Source organism: Syngnathus typhle, linkage group LG9, assembly GCF_033458585.1.
Source record: "Syngnathus typhle isolate RoL2023-S1 ecotype Sweden linkage group LG9, RoL_Styp_1.0, whole genome shotgun sequence".
Classification (NCBI taxonomy): Eukaryota; Metazoa; Chordata; class Actinopteri; order Syngnathiformes; family Syngnathidae; genus Syngnathus; species Syngnathus typhle.
In genome coordinates, this window is record NC_083746.1 from 5,502,509 (window position 1) to 5,522,324 (window position 19,816).

Consider the following 19,816-nt stretch of genomic DNA (forward strand, 5'->3'; position numbering starts at 1 on the left):
CAAGATTTGCATTCAATCTGGTTAGTTTCCTGACGTTTGACTTCATTTGCCCATGAGTCCTTTTAAATGTTGTTTCACTCCTTTGTTTGTATTTCCTGTGTCAAACGTTCTCAGCAGAACCATAACAAGTAATCCGCTTTTTGGCACTCTAAATTTGCCGTGCAGCACTCACTTTGAAATTCATGCAAGACTGAAGAAACATGAACAATGTTATGCTTATGATTAGTAGAATTTATCATCAGCCTGTCCAATGCTTGCTTCATGAAAAAAGTTTGTTTGAATTGTGTGTAAAATCTGTCCAAAACACATGTAAACATATTGTAGGAATGAATCAACTTGCTGAAAGAGCAGGGCTTGATATATGCACACATTTAAATGCATGAGCATCATTGCGTGCACCACAACCTGAAATATAACTGCACCTTCATGAAAAGCAAACCACCAAAGACTCGAGAGAGTTCAGCTGTTACCCACATCATGATTCATCTGCTCTTCTCTGCATAGTTTTGACCAGTGAACACTAAAACAAAACAAAAAAATACCAAGAAAGATTTACAGCCGACATAACACTCACGTCTGCCCGCCAGCCGGCAGGCTACCGACACATCTACAAGTTTGACAAGCATTGACTGTGACATGTGAAAAGAAGAAGAAAAAAAGGTCCCGTGGCTCCTTTGACTGAGGAACAAACATCGGTATGCGGCGCCCTATCACTTATCTAAGAATAAGGTCATGTTGAATGAAAGCATGGCACTACCAATGTGGAGTAAATTGGACTGTTCAAACGTAATTGCAAATCCTACAATTGTAGGGTTTTCCCTATAGTGCCACAGAGTATTGAATTCTGCCTGCACGAGTAAAAAAAAAAAAAAATGTTTTAAGCATTTGGCCTACATTATACCAATATATTTAAAAATTGAGTAAGTAAATTTGGTTATTTGTAATTTTATGTTTTTATTATGGCTGATTGCATGATTTTTATTCTGCATTTTACCGTAATGCAGGTAATTTACTTCTGCATGTTCAAAACCTGCTTCATAATCCTAAATAATATACAAAATAAAAAATATAAACATCATTTTGTTCATTTACTCCCGCTGTTTTGGGGGGTTAATTTAGCTGTATGACGTTCTGATGATCTATTTTTCTTTATTAGATGCTGCCCTCTAGCGGGCCGACGTATACATGACAGTCACGCGTCCGTGAGCATGCACTATTGTTTTTAAAAGAACAATAATAATAAAATCTCCACTTACCAGTAAGCCGTGGTTTTGTGTTGTTCTTTTTAAATCACTCTTGCACTGGTGTAAATTTGCTAATAGCAATATTAATATATATATATATACGACCTTTGACCACATATATATATATATATATATGTATATATGGTCAAAGGTCGATCAGCTTTGTAGTGCAGGGTCAATTCGTTTGTAGAAAAAAGCTATCAGGAAAAACAACAGTGGAGGGTTGAATTAATTAGCCTCAAATGATTTGAGCAAATTTGTTACTTGAGAAGTGCGTATGCCAAATGCACAAAAATGCACACTCCCCAAGCTTAATGTGGCAATGATGATTTATTAATGTTAAAATGCTGCACAAAGCACCTTTACATGTTCAGGCGCCACACAGGAAATTGTCACTGACAGAGAATGATGGGCGCCCCCTTATTGTCGGAGGATGTCAGTCAAACAGGCTTGCAAATGTATTATTTGTCCAACAATGTGATCACTGAGATTTGTTTTTTTTTTTGTAAGAAAGAAGAACAGAAGACAACACGCACATAACCTTGTCCCATCTTAGCATGTTGGACTTCACGTTATAACTCCTACGTTAAAAGACTCAGCAGTATGGCACCATTTCCAGGCTGTCATAGTGTTTTGTTCTCATCGTGTGAGCTGCACTATTTACACGTCTTAAAAAAAAAAAAAAAAAAAAAAGAACAATAAATCAAAAAGGAAAAAAAAATGGACAAAGGGGCAAGTGTCGCAAAAACAGTGTATGAAACTAGTGAGGCCCAACTATGTACACGCCAGTATTTTTTTTTTAATATATTTACAGATCACATATTTGTCTTCACATCTTTAATAAGTCACATCAATCATATTAAATATAGCAAAGAAAATGTTCTGCTGTAAAAAAAAAATGAGAAAAAAAAATAGACGGGAAGGAATTGAGTCAATCTGAATGACATGTAACCACGCGTGAATCACATTTTAACATAAAACGGAGAACAATAATATTAATACCACTAGTACTGACATTATCTCAATCTCTTTTCAGCATCGCTCCTCCGCTGCCCAACTCCATCTGTTACTCCTTTTGTAAAAATCGTTGTTTTTTTTAACTACGGATAAGAAACATTCTTCACAACTGTGTCCTTTCTGTAGGGATCTCCACTGAATCCTCACATTTGGTTTTGCTCGTAACTGCTTGTTAACTGCTCCCAAAACTCGTATTCGTTTTCAACAGTTGCTGCTTTTTGCCACAAAAGTATCTCTTCAAAAAGTGTGCCATCTTGAGAAGAAGACTTTCTCGTCTTCAGATGACAAGGTGACAAGATTGATACAATCTTTTTTATTCCTGTGCGTCTTCAGTTCTTATGCCTCCTTGGGCTCATTTGTGGGTATTAGAGAGGAACATTTAACTACATTTGCTCCAATGATCATTTAAGTATTCATTTGTGAGATGGAATTCTGGGTTGACATTCTTCAGACTACAAACTAGTTAAGTGACTCGACATTGTCTTTTCTGGTTCCTGCTAATAGTCAATTCCATATGATCGCCCACATTCTTAACAATCGATAAATGGACTATTCCAGTTGAATGCAATCCCTAAACAAAGCATTACAAAAGCAAAGTGGCGTAGGTCAGCGAGAGTCAATCAATGGTGCAAGTACTGTATTGAAATTTGTTTTCAGGGAATCAAAACAACTTTTAAATAAATAATCTTATAAATATTAAACTTACGTCACTTGGTTATCTGCTCTTATTGGTTTATGTTAAATGTAGAGTGTTTTTGTCTGTTTGACCTCTGTGGAAAGTGTGAGGCTACTAATCATCATTGATTATCAAAGCGTGTGGTAACAAAATATTACCTTTGATTCAATTTTTTCACATATCTGGCCCCAAAGATGTAATTATTGTTTCATTTCTTGTGATTTTAATGAATGTTTTATGATGGCAACAGTTTGTCGATTTCATTTGGAATCATTTATGGGATTTTCTTTTTTTTTTTTTATCTCAACCATCTGGCAACCAATGATTAAAAATGGTTTGGGGGAAAAAAAAAAATCTGAATTTCAGACCTTCTGTCTCACTCCACCTTTCTGCAGCTACCTCACCTATTTAAGAGTCCCTGTCTGTCATTGAACCAACTAGCAATTAGATAATTCCTACTATCTTTTTTTTTTTCTTCACTGACATACAGTATGGATAAAGTGAAGCAAAATACTTCAAACAAATGCCAAGGATTTAAAACACTTTCAGGTCAGTTCAATGCATTTACACCCCAAAGGTTAACGTTGAGCGACATAGTCAACATTAAAAAAAAAAAAAGAAACTCTATATATACTGTATAATTCAACTTGAGCAATACAAAGAGAACACGAACAATTGTACAGAAATGTTTGCGCTTGTGAGGGTGTCATCTGAAAACGGCGAGTTAGCATTAGTCACTTCCCTAAATCAGTAAAAAATAAAATACAACCAAGACAAATCAGGCTTTGTTTTGACCTGACTGCAGAGCTGCTGCGTTATATGGCTGCTTGAAATAAAGTGCAGGATATCATCCAAGCATCATTTTCTCGACTTCCTTTCAAACATTTAATCTCATTGATGACAGGGACAACTCAATAAAGAAATGAAGCACTACATTCCTGTTGCATGACGGACAACTGTTTTGTTTGTTTGTTTTTGTGCTTTTTTTTTTTTTTTTTTGGAGCTTTGAGATGTAAAGTGAAGCAAATAACCCCTGGACATTTCATTAGGTACACCTGCACAATCCAATGTCTGCCTTCTTGATCAGGAGCAAGTATGACATCATCCATGAAGATAATGACGTTTCCTTTGAGGTCTGTAAGTAATCGTGAATATGCAAAACTAGATTTTATATCGGATTTGATTGTTCAGGTGTATCTAAGGAACTGGCTGGTGAACACGTGTTATCATCAGGAAGATCCGCAGATATTTAATTGGACAATGTAGAAAGTAAAAGTTGCATTTAGTGCTAAAGCCTCCCTCCCTTTTTCCCGCTTGTGTCTGTACATTCATGAAGCGCAGACAAACACCCACCGACTCCAAACCCGTTTGCTCATCTGCAACTCCTTTGCTAAAAGAAAACCCTGAATCGTCTGTCGCGTCATTCACGTAACTCTCTAACTGCATTATTGTAAACAAAGGACTCTTATGATAATATGACTTGAAAAATAATACGATGATCGCTCAACCCCCCTGGGCCCAAAAAAGAAAATAAAAGAAAAGAAAAAACAGGACAGCATTGATGAGTTTTGTTTGTTGTCTTATCTGCGTGTTATAAGGCTGGTCCAGTTAGTGTGTGAATGTATGCATCTGTGCCATTTGCAGTGCACGAGCCAGCTGGTCAGAGGTAGAAGCCATCGGCTGGTGGATCTGGGAGGCCTGGCAGAGCCTCCGTGCAGGGTATCTGGCCAGCGGAGGGCGCTGCGCCATTCCCATTGGGCATTGTTGGGTATGCTGCAGTCAGGATGCTGCCATTCTCCATCTGCACAGTCCAAGAGGTAAGAAGAACTTTTGAACACAACATCATAAAATCGGAATCTTTCTAAAGGTTTTCATCTATAATAACGATTAAATGAAGCCAATTTGGTGTTGTATTGGGGAAAGCTTCCTGACCATCATCTTAAATGTGCTTCCCTGAGTACTGTAAGATCCAAGTGCATTGTTCCTTACCTTGGCGTGATTGGGCTCATGAGGCACGTCCGAGGCCGCCATGCTGTAACGGTCCAACTGTCGACAAGGTTTGCCGACCGCCAGGATTTGTTCCAGCGAGGCATTCGGAGGCGGACACTGTGACAGGCTGGAGATGACCTGAGCTAAAGGAACTGGGATTGGCTCCTGCTTCCGCTTCTGGGTAATTCCCTGGAAAGATGAAATTGTAGACTCGGCCCTGTGTTGAAGCGCACTGCTCCCGAACAACCCGTTAACGGAGTAATCCGATTGGTCAACGTCGGGGATGCTGTAATCCATGCAGGAATCTCTCGAGGTGCCCGCAAGAGTTTTTTGGCAGTTATGGTGGCACGGGCCCAGACTCTCTCCGAAGCCAAAGTCCTGCCACTGTGATTTTACTGCCGATTGCTCTGTGCTGGAGACGCCACAGAGTCCATTTAGGATGGCGGCCTTGGGATTGGCATGGCACTGCTGTGAGAGTTGGTTCTGCTGTTGCGGCTGCTGAAGGTAGGTTTGATGTTGTTGAAGAAGCTCCTCATCTAGTTCTGATGTCTTGCCATTGAAAACAGTTTGTTGGGAGTTCACGTGTTCCAATTGGATGCCTGCATTCACGAGAATGTCTTGAGCTGACCATTGTCCGTTAGGGGCAGCTTCATCATGCCCTATCAGGTCATTCTGATGGCCCCAGTTTTGTGCCCCTTTGCCTGAGCACATGCTGAGGTGCTTTTGCATCTGCTGGGACAACTGGAGGATGGGAGCCTTCCCGGCCACGAGAGGCTTATGGTGAGGAAACTGCATTTTCACATTTGTGTCAGAGGTGAGAGTGCTTTCCGAAACGGACCCGGTTGTTGCGCTCGCTGAAGGATTGCAGGTCGCCACCTGCCCTCCCTGGTCTGCGCAATCGGTCTTTCCTTCAATGGAGTCATAGATGTACGACAGAATTTCATCATTCGTTAGTAGGTCATCCAAGGTGGGCACGCGCTCTGGGTCTATCTCTACTCGAATCATCCGCTCGTCCAAGAGGAGAAGCTCGAGATCCTCGGCGCTCAGCCCCAAACCCTCCAGAGCGCCAAACAACTCCCCGTTTGAACAGCCGCCGTCCTCCGAATCCACCACGCCTTGTCCTTCCAGCGAGAGGGAGTCCAGAGTCGCAAGTAGTGGGTCAAAGCTGGTTCCCGGTTCTGTGATACTTTGATCCACATCCCCGTTGCTCTGTGTGACCCAGCTTCTGTTCAAACCGGACTTGGAGTCAGAGAAGCCAATTTGGTCTCCAAATAAGCTGCTGTGAAAGGAAATTTTGGGCTCCAGGGCTGGCTGGCAAACATACACCGATTCATCCTGGCTCATGAGGGCCCCGAGAAGTGAGCCAGGGTCCAGACCATCCCTCAACAGCCTGTCAGTCCGGCTCTTCTTTGACTTACTGCCGTTCTTCTCAGAAAGGCCGTCTCTGAAGCCTGCGATGGGATGGTTGGACTGGTAAAGCAAGGCCTCGCCTGTTGCGTATGTAAAGGGTAAATGCATGGAGCGTTTCCGCAAGTGTTCTCCTCCCTCTTCATCTCTGCCAAACATAAAACAGGATTAGGAAGTGGAAATTCTACGCTTTAAATATTATACAAGGCGAGGATTTAAAATTGTAAACCGAGTGTTCCAATGGTGGCTCCGACCGAGCCCGTTTTCAGTTTGAGTTTACCAGTAAGGAAACGTACAAAAGGGGCCTCTGGGTGGCGATAATGTAGTCAGGTTTGCCATTTTTGTAGACCAGACGAGCGTTGGCCTGCACCCATTTCCAGCGATTCTCCTTGGTGAGCAGCCTGAAGACCGTCAGTCCGCTCTCGCCAGTCTTCATCACTATAACACAAACACATGCAATTGTTATTGTTGCACCTACTTTGTGGAAATTCACCTATTGTGAATGTCTCACCAGCAAAAAAAAAAAAAGGAATCTATGATGGTGCATGAAAAAAAAAATGCTTCATGTGAAAATGCTCTGTGGCACAAATCAAGTTGGGAGAAGCTGATTTACATCACTTAAGACAAAATTTGTTTAGGCAAAGAAGAAATAAAAGAAACTTACTTCTGACATGATTTTCTGCACAGTACAACATATCTGCAGCATGGATGAACTGATAACCCGATCCTCGTACCCGCAGCTCAGCCTCTGTGTAACCCAGGACTATCTTCCCCCTGAAGCGAGACATACAATCCAGATCAGCCAATCTTAATGTTAATGTATTTCCTGCAATGCAATCAAATTTTTGGGCTAATTTTCCTACTTTGCATCGCATGCCAACGGTGTAAAGTCCAGCTTATGCTTGGTTCTGAAAATCATGTTCTTGGTCCTTATCTCCAAGATAGATGGAGGTTGCAAAGGAGTTGCGATGGCAAAAAGTGCAAGTTGTGGAGGCGCCTTTCCTCCGTTTTCCTGCCTCTGCTTCTGGCCGTGTAGAAATTTGAGCCTGCCCTGGAAGTTCAGAGCCTGCAAGAGTTGAACAGTGAATAAGATGGGTGTGTCTGATGATGTCATTTTGCCGTGATTAGAGTAGAGTATGTCAAAGCTACCAAGAAGCCGGAGGAATTGTCCAGGAGGCAGCGAAAACGACACACAAAGCTCCTCTCCAGGAATGACGAGTTCTCTGGAGGAAGCTGCTCGGGGTTATACGTGACCAAGGATGAGTTGCTTTCTGGCTCCAGCTCTATGGAAGCAAGCAAATCACTTAGTTAATACAGTTCGATACAATGAGAAAGAACTACAAGCAATTTTGCTGCCATAACGTCGGCATCGTATTCAACCTTAGGTTTCATTTGTGAAAAACGGGTTCGAGACTTTGTGTCGGAGCTACGGGACTTATCTTGAACGCATTGCTAAAATCCAAAGACACAGACATAAGCATCTTACAACTAAAATACAGATGGGGACCACTTCACCTCATAAGCCCGCTGAAGATTACAAGGTCATGTGACCTGACCTGAGGGACGGTTTTATGGCTTACTGCCTAAACTGTGTGTACTTAACCCGTCTGACTTGAAATTCCCAATGTTTGTATGCCAACACTGGCTCTTTGTTGAAGTTAAGTTATGGTCGGAAAATCTGATTTAATTATATACCTCCATTCCAATGACGTTGTAACATTGTGTAAAATGTAAATAAAAGCAAATTTATTTCTTTGCAAAATCTTTTTTAACCTATATTTGATTTTATAACAAGCTGGATGTGACTGAATATTTACAAAAAAAAAAAAGTTACCTTGAGGTGAGTCCGGGCTGATGGTTGATGGTGCTGCAGGAGGAGGCGGATTCAACGCCCAGTGTAAGTTTCTCCTGAGCTCCTGCTGGTCTTCCGTATGGACCAGCTCATACACACTCTGGTGCATGACGTCGGTCTAGAGAAAAAACAACAAGTGAGAAGTCAAAGTCTGAGCCATGAGTGCTGCCTGATGTTAACCAATGTCATGCAGATTTTTTTTATTAATTATAAATAATATATAGACATAACAAAACAATGAAATGCTCTTCAGGTAGATAGCAGAAGATGCAATAGAACAGAACAAATCTGCGAGCACAACAGCTTTATGCTCAATTTAACAGGCCGGGATTTCACACTAAGTCAAGTAAATTGAGACAAGATCTTTATTTCAGTATTTTGGTTTGTAAAGTGATTGCTCTTGCTCAATAAGATTTGGAAAACATTGACCTAGATAGGCTACATAGGTGATTGATGTGGTCTTTGGCTGAAACTGTGCTCTTCCCGCAAAAGGCCAAAACGGATAAGGTCATATGTATTTTTATTTTCAGAGGTGTGTGTGTGTGGGGGGGGGGGTTGTCTGTTCCATGCAGGGACTGAACCCCAGGATATTGTGCACCTTTCCCCAGATGTTGCACGCAACCTATCCATCCAAAGGTGAAGCAAAAATTCAAATCGCACACAACTTAATTAAAATGAGTGACCTGGTGGAAGCCCAAGTAATCCTGGATGGTGTGAGAGGAGAAGAAGATGGTACCACTGGCAGTGATGACCAGGACAAACCCATTGAGAGCCTTCAAGAGGAAACACAGAGTTAGTGTTCAGTCATGCCGCTAATTTTAGTCATGTAGGATTGTTATGTAATGTTTAGCATGAATGAAATTAGCATGACAGGCAATAATGTACACATTTGGCCCAACTCAACATGATGGCATAGGGCTGAACCTGACATCAATATTGAAAATGCAAGAGGATACAAAAGGATGACCAAAAAAGGAGGAAAGAAAAAAACACCGAGCTGAATAGGAGCGCTGATATTTCCAGGTGACCTAGTGCGCATATGCCCTTTCTGCATTTACCAACATGCCGTAAACAAACAGATCACAACAAACGCACAAAAATGTCAACATGCCAAGAAGCTCAGACGTCTTGTTACCAGCATTTTTGCAGGGGGCAAACTAGCTGGACTACCGCAGGTGGCTTTACTACGTATTATTGAAGTAACAATTTATTATTATAATTCATGATATTTCATTTGTCTTTGTTAGTTGTGGATTTTGATCCCATCATTTAAAGCTCTTTTGACTAGGAGTCTATGTCGAATTTGGACATTTTTAATTATTTCCATCAATGTCATGCTATGAACATAGCTGATAAAGAAAATACTTCAGAATTTGACGATCCAATTTTTTTGAACCAGGGGAAACAGGATCACTTGACATAACCATAACTTATGTTTTGAACTAATGGCGGTATTACACATTTCAGGAAAAAAAATGACATATGCCGGAAAGTAAAAGATTTTTTTGCACTAATCAACCAGAAGAAAGCAGGAAGAGGCCCCCTTTTTTGGAACAGTCAACTCCTGAGCGAGCCCGTTCCTCCATATGAGCTTTCATGTTTCATTACGAGCGAGCCCAAAGAGCTGCAGACTCCGACGACATAACGAAACCTCCCCGGTAGGATCGGGTTGCGGTAGATGGATTGGCGTCTCCTTCCCCTCCTGGAATCCCAGTGTGGTGCACATTGGGAGGAATTGGACTGGAAAATCAATGAATCCAGCAGATCAAAAGCGATCTGGCAGCCAATGAATTTTTTCTCCATCCAACCACACATAGAGTACAAAACTGTAACAATATTATAGTGAGGCCAAATTGAATGAATCAATAGTTGTACAATATGAAATGCTTGTGCGATGATAAGATCAGAGTATTCAGTAGAGCAATAAATATTTAATTTGGGGCAAAGTTGAGGCCAGACTTCCAGCAGATGTTCAGACAAATTGAATTAACCTGATCTGCCAGATGTTTTGTATCACAAAATATTCGGCCACGTGGAAAAGAGCTCATAGAACCTCAATAAAGCGAGATCAAAACCATTTCAAGTAGAAGAACAGCATCCGTAAATATTTCCTGGACTGCGTTGTGTGATTTCAATGGAATTTTGCAACCAGATAATTCCACGTCTGATAAAGTCAGTGTCTGGCGAGATGTCTAAAATAATTCTTAAACGGCGACGATTGCTCACAAGTTCCGACACAACAAGGTGATTGGCAGGAGTTTAGCGTCACCCTCCAGCCTGTGATGTCGCCAAAGCCGGCAAATTGCCAGGTTGCCTTTGTCCTCCGATCAACGGGCTATTTGTGCAAAAGGCACTGATATAGAACCAAAAAAAGCTTGTTAAGAGTTTGATCACCTTATGTCTTTACTGACCTGCAGCAAAAGTTCTCCTTCGGGTATTTTGGCTTCCACAGCTCCTGCTGTTTTTCCCTCGACATTGTTGACGCTGACTGGAGTGACTCTGTCCCTGTTGGTCAGGGCCACTGCGGAGAGAGGACACATATGATGTGAAGCTGGCTTGGAAAAGGGTGGCAGGCGTACCAACATTGTCCAGTGTGTTTATTGTCTGTCCAAATTTCCCCTTTCTATACACTACCAATTAACATTGTGCTTTTTACTTTCTTCAGTACCCTGATTGGCTGAGGGCTTACGGGTTTCTTGCCACTAGCTTCCTTCTGCAAGTCATAACAAGGCAATCGCAGCAACAAGTTAATATGAGTAACCCCCCCACGCCATTGGCTGATAAGTGTGTCGGATTATATCACATGTAGTTTGTTTGACAATAAGGTCAGGGGTGTCAGAGCAAAGCCGTGTCCCGTGTGAAGGTCTGAGCAAGTCCATATGATAGTTGGAAATTCACACACAGACTCTTTGTTAACCCTCCTTTGCAGACAACAACAGGAGTTGACCCAAAACTGCATTGCACCATCACGTCATACGGCTTCACCACTAAACCTTTCAGGTCAGCGGTCATCATGGGTCGTGGCACGGTGCTCCTGCAGGGGTCAGAGATTAATGTGCTAGCCCGTTGCTCTCTTTCTCATGACATCGCTTTATGTTCAACTTGTCCTACTGCACACAATGTGGAGACCTCATTTATAAGCATCTCGGTTATTTTTATTGTATTATATCTCAAAAAGATGATGTGCCAGTAAAATTTGTTTTTTTTTAATCGGAAAGAAAAATGTGTAGGGATATATAGGGCTGAGTTCAATCAAGGTAAAAGCAAAAGTGTGTGCTGTAATTCTGGGCACTTCTAAAAAAAAAAATACGGTATGCCAATTATATCTTTGAAAACAAGCTCGTTTTGAAATATTCTCAATGGCCTAACATTTGCCATCTTTTCTTGATTTACCCAACACAACATAAACTGCAGTTATGCATGGCGAGTAGCTCCAGCTTGGCTCGTAGTTGACTACTGCGGTTAAAAGTGGGCCAACACAAAGCGTCTTGAATGGCCAGAGGAGGACAAAGAGCAGATCTCGTTAGCAAGCTTCAGTGGGCAGAAGTGTAGGCGATGAAAAATTTACATTCCTCGCTGCCATAACATACATGTGGAATAATAGCTAGGGCTGCTGCAGTCACCCACAGGCTTTTCCAGTTAACTGCATGGAACATCTTGCCGTTCCCAAATGGGCTTATTTTACCATAATGGGGTGCTATGAAAACAAATTTTTATTCGGCATATTCCTTGAGAAACCGTTGCCACTGCTCTGGATAAGCGCCGACGTTTTGAGACTAATACATCTGTGCACGCAACGATCAAACATCCATAAAACGAATGCAATAAGACGTTTAACGACACAGAAGAGCTTTGACGTATGCCCTGATGAATGATGATTGATCAAATGAAAGCTGACAGATGAGCAATGACCCTGAAAATCTGACAGTTCATTAAGGCTGCATTCAGGAGCTTTTTTTTTTTTTAATTAACTGCTGGTTCGTGATGATTTTGACTGCATTAAGAGGTCTTCTTTAATTTTTCTCACACATAATTCGGTCACTCGTTAATCTTTTTATAGTAACTGCATTGTCGTGATCAAACAAATAGTAGGCAAATCCTGCTTGAAAAACAAAGGCCGAAGCATCTGAATATTATTTTTGGGCTGAAAGGCCATCTTGGCTTTGGTCATCCAGAATCCAGCATGAAGCTTAGTGGTATGGCTTCATGCAGAGCCAGCACTGACCTCGGTTAGCCGTTAATCTCAAAATAAAAACATTAAGCAAATATTTACAAATATTTGAGATTTTTCAATTTGTCCCATCATGCTATTTACAAACAGATTAGCGGGGGATGTTCGGGGCTTGTGCTGCTTCAATTCCCTTCCCAATCCCTACATGTCATCTTGGCGTCCTTCCAGCATGCCGCTTGATGACACACAAAAACACACAGCCACACAAGACTGCTGTTTCAGAATCAAGATAGCTACATTTTCGCTTCACGGTAATTAAGAAACAAATTTTAGGTGGATAGATTACGCCGACATTAGCGCGACGGACAAGATTTGCTATGCATTGCGGCCTCTGTGCCCTTTAAATGCTAAAAGGGAATACACAAGTCAAACACTCTTCTCTTTGTGGAGAGCTAACTTGTTTATATTGCATCTTGCATGTTTTTACTGTCAGGTCACATGAGATAATAGGAGTGCTCTGAATCATGAAATGCTGCTATATTTGGACAGCGTTAACCTGCTGTATTAAGCTCAATAAAGGCTGGACTGGCAATGAACAGTGACAGGGGCCATTACAAGAATAGCCCCGCCCACATAGACCAAAGCAATTGTGTAATGGATGGAAATAGAGAGACTGTGTGACCACAATGTTTTTGAAAAACAAAATACGCTAAGAAGGAAAATTTCTGGGGTAAAAAAAAAGCAAAAAAAAAAACGAGCGACATTCAAAGAATTATGGTACATGATCCAAATCCGTCGTCCCGAGACGTACTATGTCGGAATGTGTGCCAAAATTAAAAATAAATCTATGAGTTCGGAAAAGTTGGCTGCGATCGGCCGTGGCTGCAAGCCAGATTTGAAAATGTAGGCCACGGGACAAAGCAGGCATCATTATGCAGAAGTTTGTTGTTGTTGTTTTATGGCCATAAAATGTATGCCAAAAACCGCCCCAAGGCTGATTTGTTTGAAATGTCCACACTTTCCTATCCAAACCTTCAATACTGAAATGTCAGGCTACTGGAATTTAAGCAGATAATGTATATAATGTATATATATATATTTTTTTTCAAAACAGGTGGAAAATAAATATGAATTTGTGATTATGAATGAATTATGAAAAACACCAGTGATTTCTATTAAATGAATCACATAAATCTTGTTAAATTTTTCATTTATCCCAACACACCAACATTTATAAATATTTTCTTGTTTTTGAGATATAATAGTTATTTCCTTTCTGTACACATAAGTCTGGTTTGATCAACAAGAGAGATAATGAAACACACTAACGCAAATTGTGGGAAATTTGCTGGAACTGGAGCTAGTAAAGCCAGTTTCTCACAGAATCAACCACAAAACTTCAAACCAGCAAACGATTGTGGTCCCAAAGACTTATCGGATCTCCTGACCCATTACGAAACATTGCAGACCTCTCGGAGGTCGGCTGATTTGGGATTACTGGCTGTTCCCAGAGTCGAAACTAAACATGCTTAAGCTGCCTTCAGCTTCCATGCTGCTTAGACGCAAAGCTAATTGTGACTGGACGCTGGCATAGCATTGGGGGGGTGAGGCGGCAAGCATTTCGCCTGTCACACTGACATGGCCAATACTATGCTATCATGCTATTTTTTTTTCTCCCAATTTCACATTTTAAAAATCAGCCCGAAACGATCTGTAACTGACTGTGCACCGCGATAGGATTTGAGATGCTTCCACTACTACTATCAAACCAATTGCGGTTTACTCTTGTGAATATTTGTATCAGCATGAAGTGCAAGCAATCCATGCATGCATTTGCACGTGTGTTTGTGTGCTAATTATATGTGAATGGCAGCGAGTAAAATATAGAATGTTTCAACTCCTTTACCCCTCCAACATTGCGGAGTGAACACGCGATGGACACGTACCACCCCTGCTGCCCTCACTACACACGGTTGCACGAAACACACAGGAACAGGAACACATGCAAGAGTGGTGGGGTGGGCACGCACACCCTTTGCTGCTTTCGTGTCTCCCGAGGTTTTCTCCATCACATGCTTGCATATTTGCTTATGGAGTAAAAGGGGGCGGGATTGACGGGATTTGGGCGGGGTCACTGGTGATTAACAGGTTCTCCCTTTCGTTGGCCTGCTTTCCTCGCAGTGGCAATTTATGTCGACGGGAGGGTGGGGGAAGGACGTGCGGAAGGGCAGGATGGGGGTCGGTTCTGAAGGGATGACCCACTGCTGATTATGTAGCCCACATAGCTGCTCCCTACAGGAAGACATGGGGGATGGTCGCTTTATACATGACATCAAAACAAACAAATGTCATGACACATTAGGACTTTACAGCTTACGTAAGCAACCCTGCTGGAGGGGGGGACGCGGGATGATTGCAGTGACGGTGGCGAGCTGTTCCACGTACTCCATAAAGATGCCTATCCCCATATGGTTTGCAGTTGTGTGCCGAGCGATTCCACCAAATCTACCTAGTGTTAGCCTAATAGCGTAACTGCCCAAGTCATTTTTAACCTACTGTCAAAATAATATGTAATGCATTTGAAAAATAAATTTAAAAAAATCCCAGCCAGCCTGCTCACTGTTTTTACTATGTTGCTTCTCACACATCCAGGTCAGGTCAACTCCATTCTTATTTGATTATTTTTTTCTTGTTTTCTTAACAATCTAATGACTTGCTATTAGGCTAACAACAGATGCTCATTACGTTGACACGGGTCGTTTGTTTAATTCGTGAAATGCGCTGCCAAATCATCGATGATTGAAGTTGATGTGCATAATTCGTTGTTCGTATTTACGGCTACTTCCAGTGGGACTGTGTGCACAACACCACGGCTCTATTAATGGAATGCATTTTATAAGCAATATAACGCTCTACCTTATGGATACATGTTAAATATTAATTCTTGGCTCCATTGGTTTTTGTATCTACTGTATGTGGTGCATATATTACGCTTTACAAAAATCATTAAAAAAAAACATGATAGTCACAAACATGGCCCGAATATTGGTTGCATCTGCAGACACCTCACTCCTTTGTATTTTGGAGGAGATTGAAGCATTTGCACTGAAGCTGGGGATATCTGATCCTTCAGGCTCCACCCAAGTAGGCACATAGTATTTGTCATGTGACATGCATCAGAAAGAATGATAGTTACGTCGTGGTGGTCATGTGACCATGGCTTTAAGGCAAGGAGGAGTGGCAAGGGATGGGGGTACTTCTAGGAAAACCCTTATTGGCTTACTTGTGCCATCCTGGATCTCATCAGGACCTTGGCGGTAGAAACCGAAATACTGATCCACGTTGTCTGATTGCGTTGTCTAAAAGGTTTTGGCAAACACATACAGTCTACCTCTGCTGACTCTGCATGTTGTCCTCTTTAAATATCCCAAAGGAAAAGAAGTTCAAACCAGATTCATTTAAACCGGACCAAAAATATCAGGTAGTAGCCAGTGACAAGCGAGGTGCTAGGCAAACTACAAACTCTGACAAGCGAGCCATCTGTCACATTGGATAATGCTGCACATTAGTCAGCAAAATGGATTTTAGACCTCTTTCGTCTTTGTTTCGCTATAATCCTAATCTGTCAACCATACCACACTTGTCTGTGAAAACCATAAACAACACAGTTGACTTTGTACAAAAATCTACGAGGCTATTTATTATGATTATATATATAGAAATACATTTTCGCAACACATATAAAAACTGGCATAGGTATCAATCAATACATGGAGCTTTTACTAACATGGCGAAGAGGAAATAATGCAATGGCCTCATTATAAAATGATACATGTGGCTTGTCTGATGTTTGTAACCAACCATCCGTGTCACAATTGCAGAAGAATTTAATAAATGGAGCCAAGCAAACAGTCTCGCTGTTGTTTAGCTATGGTCTCATCATCTTCTTTGCCTTGCTGCTGCTTGAGCTGGGATGACCCATAAAGTTGCCTTGCATACTTGGATGTGTTTACCGCCCCCATCTCCACGCACCACCAAACACGGCGTTTTTTCCTTCCTCAGCCCGGTCGAGAACTGGCAACCTATTATAGCCCCTGATAACAACCAAGATGGCCGACGGTCTGGATAATGCCAGCTTAACGGCCGAGGCTTTGTTCAATATCATGCATCGCACAGCCGAATCGCCATGTGAATCGTTTTCAAAACAACCGAGCATTTACCTTTTCATACCAACAGTCCCAGTGTGAACACCAGAAGAATACCCACAATCCCCTTACTCTCCTCAGAGTGTCTGAACTGGGATGCCCCTGAAGATTTTGTGTGTTTACATACAACAAATTATGGCGGACAGCTAAGGTAGCCCAAAGCGACAAAGCCCTCAAGTGGAGCTTCTTGCTTAACGAAAGTACCCCTGAGCTTGTTAATTACTTTGCAAGCGTGTACAGGAAGTAGGCTAATGCATTTAGACAAGAGGACGGGTCTCTGTGCCTAATAAGACATTTTGACCTATTGCTATGGAAAAACCCATAATCAATAATTCAATCTGACGAGACTAAAAATGTCCATATGTTGTTGGAGGGGAAATTTAAAAAAGCTCAGAAGATCCTCAAAGCCAACACCCAATGAATACGTGCACTCGAGTTTGTATCGAAGGATTCCTTCGGCCCACCTCTGTCCTGCCCCAGCCTTTGCCTTAAACAAACACGGCTCTGCCTCCATTTCATAAATTCTTTAAACATCAAAGGTTCCTTTGAATAATTCATCCCTCAAGAGCAGATGATGGCCGCATTGCAGCTTTCCCTCTTGAAAGATTATTGCCTGAAATAACGGCGCCTTCGCCGGCCCTACAAATAGTAGACCGGAAAGCGTACGCGGTTGGCGTGCGACTTTTAATGGTGGCTCTCCATCCTCACCTTCAAATCGCTTGACGTCACCGCCGCGCGTAAACATGCTGTCTCGATTAAATATTGAGGGGTACTTCCCTCCCCCCGCGATAAAATCGGCGGAATAAGGCGGTGGCTGCTCGCGTTTTACTCATCACGGGAACTCTGATCAACTGGAAGATGTTGGTCAACAAGAACATCTAACACCAGAATAAAAGACAAAGAAAACAAACCATTGTTGATCTCATCTGAGTATTTAAAGCCTCACTTATCTTAATGCGATGAACGTAACAACTCTACAGTTGGCATCACGATTATCACACACTTCCCATGTCAACAAGTTTAGGCAGCAAACCTGTTGAACCTGAATGGCTTTCTCTTTCAGAACTACAGAAATACGTCAAGGCAGCAAACTGGACCGATTCGGGTAAAGACATTGCCGCGTCATTGGGACGGAACATACCAGAGAAGAAGTTCTTGGCTCGCAGGTAGCTGACACTTAGTCGAAGGATGGAGAGCTTGTCCAGACTGGCCGTGACCTCCTCTGGAAATGGAAGGAGGCTGGCCAACCTCTCCAGCTCCCCATTGAGGCGATCCCGGTGCCGCTTAGACGGGTTGGACTTTGCCCCCTCGTTGGACGGTTGTTTCACCCTACCACACAATATGAAACTATTGTTAATCATTCGAGCACAATTATTATTTTTTTCTTCTTGATTGTATACAAGCATGACTGCTTTTCCTTAGCCTATTGTGTTAATGATGGCTTTTTGAGGTTGATTCGGTTATGAAAGTCCAGTTTGCTACTTTTTGTTCCTCGTTTGCTTTTCGGTGCATTTTCCGTTTTCATGACACCTTTAAGATATCCGTCTTGTGCTTTCATGCCTTCCTTGATCTATGCTAGCCCTCAACAATCTGATCCGGTCTTAGTTTTAAGAATGGAAATTATCATGGTGATTTCATATTTGTTTTTACACTACTTTGTCTAAAAATGTAACTGTTGACCACCAAATTTTTCGCCAAATTTCTTTTAATGTTTCTAAAAGCCTTACAGTTGCCACTTGAAAGAACTCTGTCTGGGACCTGTTTTTTTTTTTCTTCTAAAGAATTAAACTGAATGACCATAATCTGTGACTGATAACATATTTTTTTGACAGCGGTTGCAGTACATTTTCTACTGGTCATTAAATTATAGTACACACCAAATTGTTGGCATGACTTTCAGTAAGCATCCTAAATATAAAGGCATGTAATTTGAAGATATTGCTGGATGATTAACAACTAGTCATTTCAGTACTGGACAGTTTGCACCCTGTGTATAACAAAATGCCCAGCAATGGGTGATTGTGGGGGGAATTTTCATCATACTGAGTGTTTTAGGCCCCTCCCCACGCCTTTTTGGTGTGTGTGTGTCTGTGTGTGTGGGATTTATTTGGTTTGCTTCTGGGGACAAAATATGAATAAAGTTGGCCAATATTAGAAACTACAATGCAGCACAATAGAAAACCATTGTACCATAATCAAACAGCAAGTGTAGCACAAACTATCCTGCAAATATTTATGACATTAAATTTCTAATGTTTTTTTTTTTTACAGCTCTTGTATTTTGTGTCCAAGGCCTTGATTCCTTAGAACATTGTATAATTAATATTGTCCTGAACAAAACACAGGGAATGAAGCCCTATTTCTGCTTTTCCAAAAAAATGTTCTTTTATCAGTGACTACGAGATGCGAGTATTCGGACTGCATCTTTGAAGAATGTCAGCATACTTGGCCTGCTTTGCTCTGCTGGCCTCCATGTTTGTGCTTGTTTTGTTTGTTTTCACCGCACACGTCATGTCACATATGCTCACTTAAGTGTGTTTTTAAAAACCCAAAACATTTCCAAATATGAAAAACACAATTGCCACTCGCCATTTTTGTTTTAAATTCTTCCGTAAAAGTGAACAATATCACCCATAAATGTTATTTAAATAATGTATTTGATGTTTGTAATGAATTTCTACTTTAAATGTACCCCTCGATTAAATCACATGATTAAACTCGTCTAATAGCATTTGTGTCAACCTATATGCGCATCATCCTTTTTTCCCCCAAAATATTTTTACCTTATTTTAAATAAATTTGTTTTAATGTTACGTGCATGAAAAAACGTATGAGAACACCTCCTACCAAATTTAAAGAACCAGAATAAAGCAATCTAAAGTGTTAAACGATATTGTCTATTGTTCGTTTTTATTTATTTGCAGTGGTAGAATTTGCAGAGCAGCTTGCAGCGTTAAAATTGTGTATGGATTTATTTTTTGATACATGTTTGTTTTGAAGGTCAAAATCCGGCCTTGGAAATAGCGGGCCAGCAACATAATCCTCAGGCATTAAAGAAGACATGGTGCACAACATTGACCGCAAAGCTCATTTGAATTGTAAACAAACACTTTCGATCAAATTTAGATCATATGGACTGTACTGTATTGTTAATGATTTTTTCCCCCGATTAAATCAGAAAGATTATTTGAAATATGCAAACTTGCATATATTTGATATTTCTTCTGTTTAAAAAAAAAAATCGACTAGTTTTAT

General features: G+C 41.2%; 1 protein-coding gene across 1 annotated transcript; it reads right to left on the reverse strand.

Annotated features, from left to right (window-relative positions):
- Positions 1–3,385: 3,385 nt before the first annotated feature.
- Positions 3,386–18,739, reverse strand: LOC133160133 (aryl hydrocarbon receptor-like). The gene is made up of 10 exons (XM_061287725.1): positions 17,703–18,739; positions 10,597–10,706; positions 8,869–8,958; positions 8,168–8,303; positions 7,483–7,616; positions 7,197–7,399; positions 6,998–7,107; positions 6,630–6,771; positions 4,927–6,481; positions 3,386–4,738 (listed from the first exon to the last, which is right to left on the reverse strand). Exons 1-10 carry the CDS (start codon positions 17,965–17,967, stop codon positions 4,598–4,600), a joined length of 2,886 nt encoding a protein of 961 aa, XP_061143709.1. The 5' UTR covers positions 17,968–18,739; the 3' UTR covers positions 3,386–4,597.
- Positions 18,740–19,816: the final 1,077 nt, after the last annotated feature.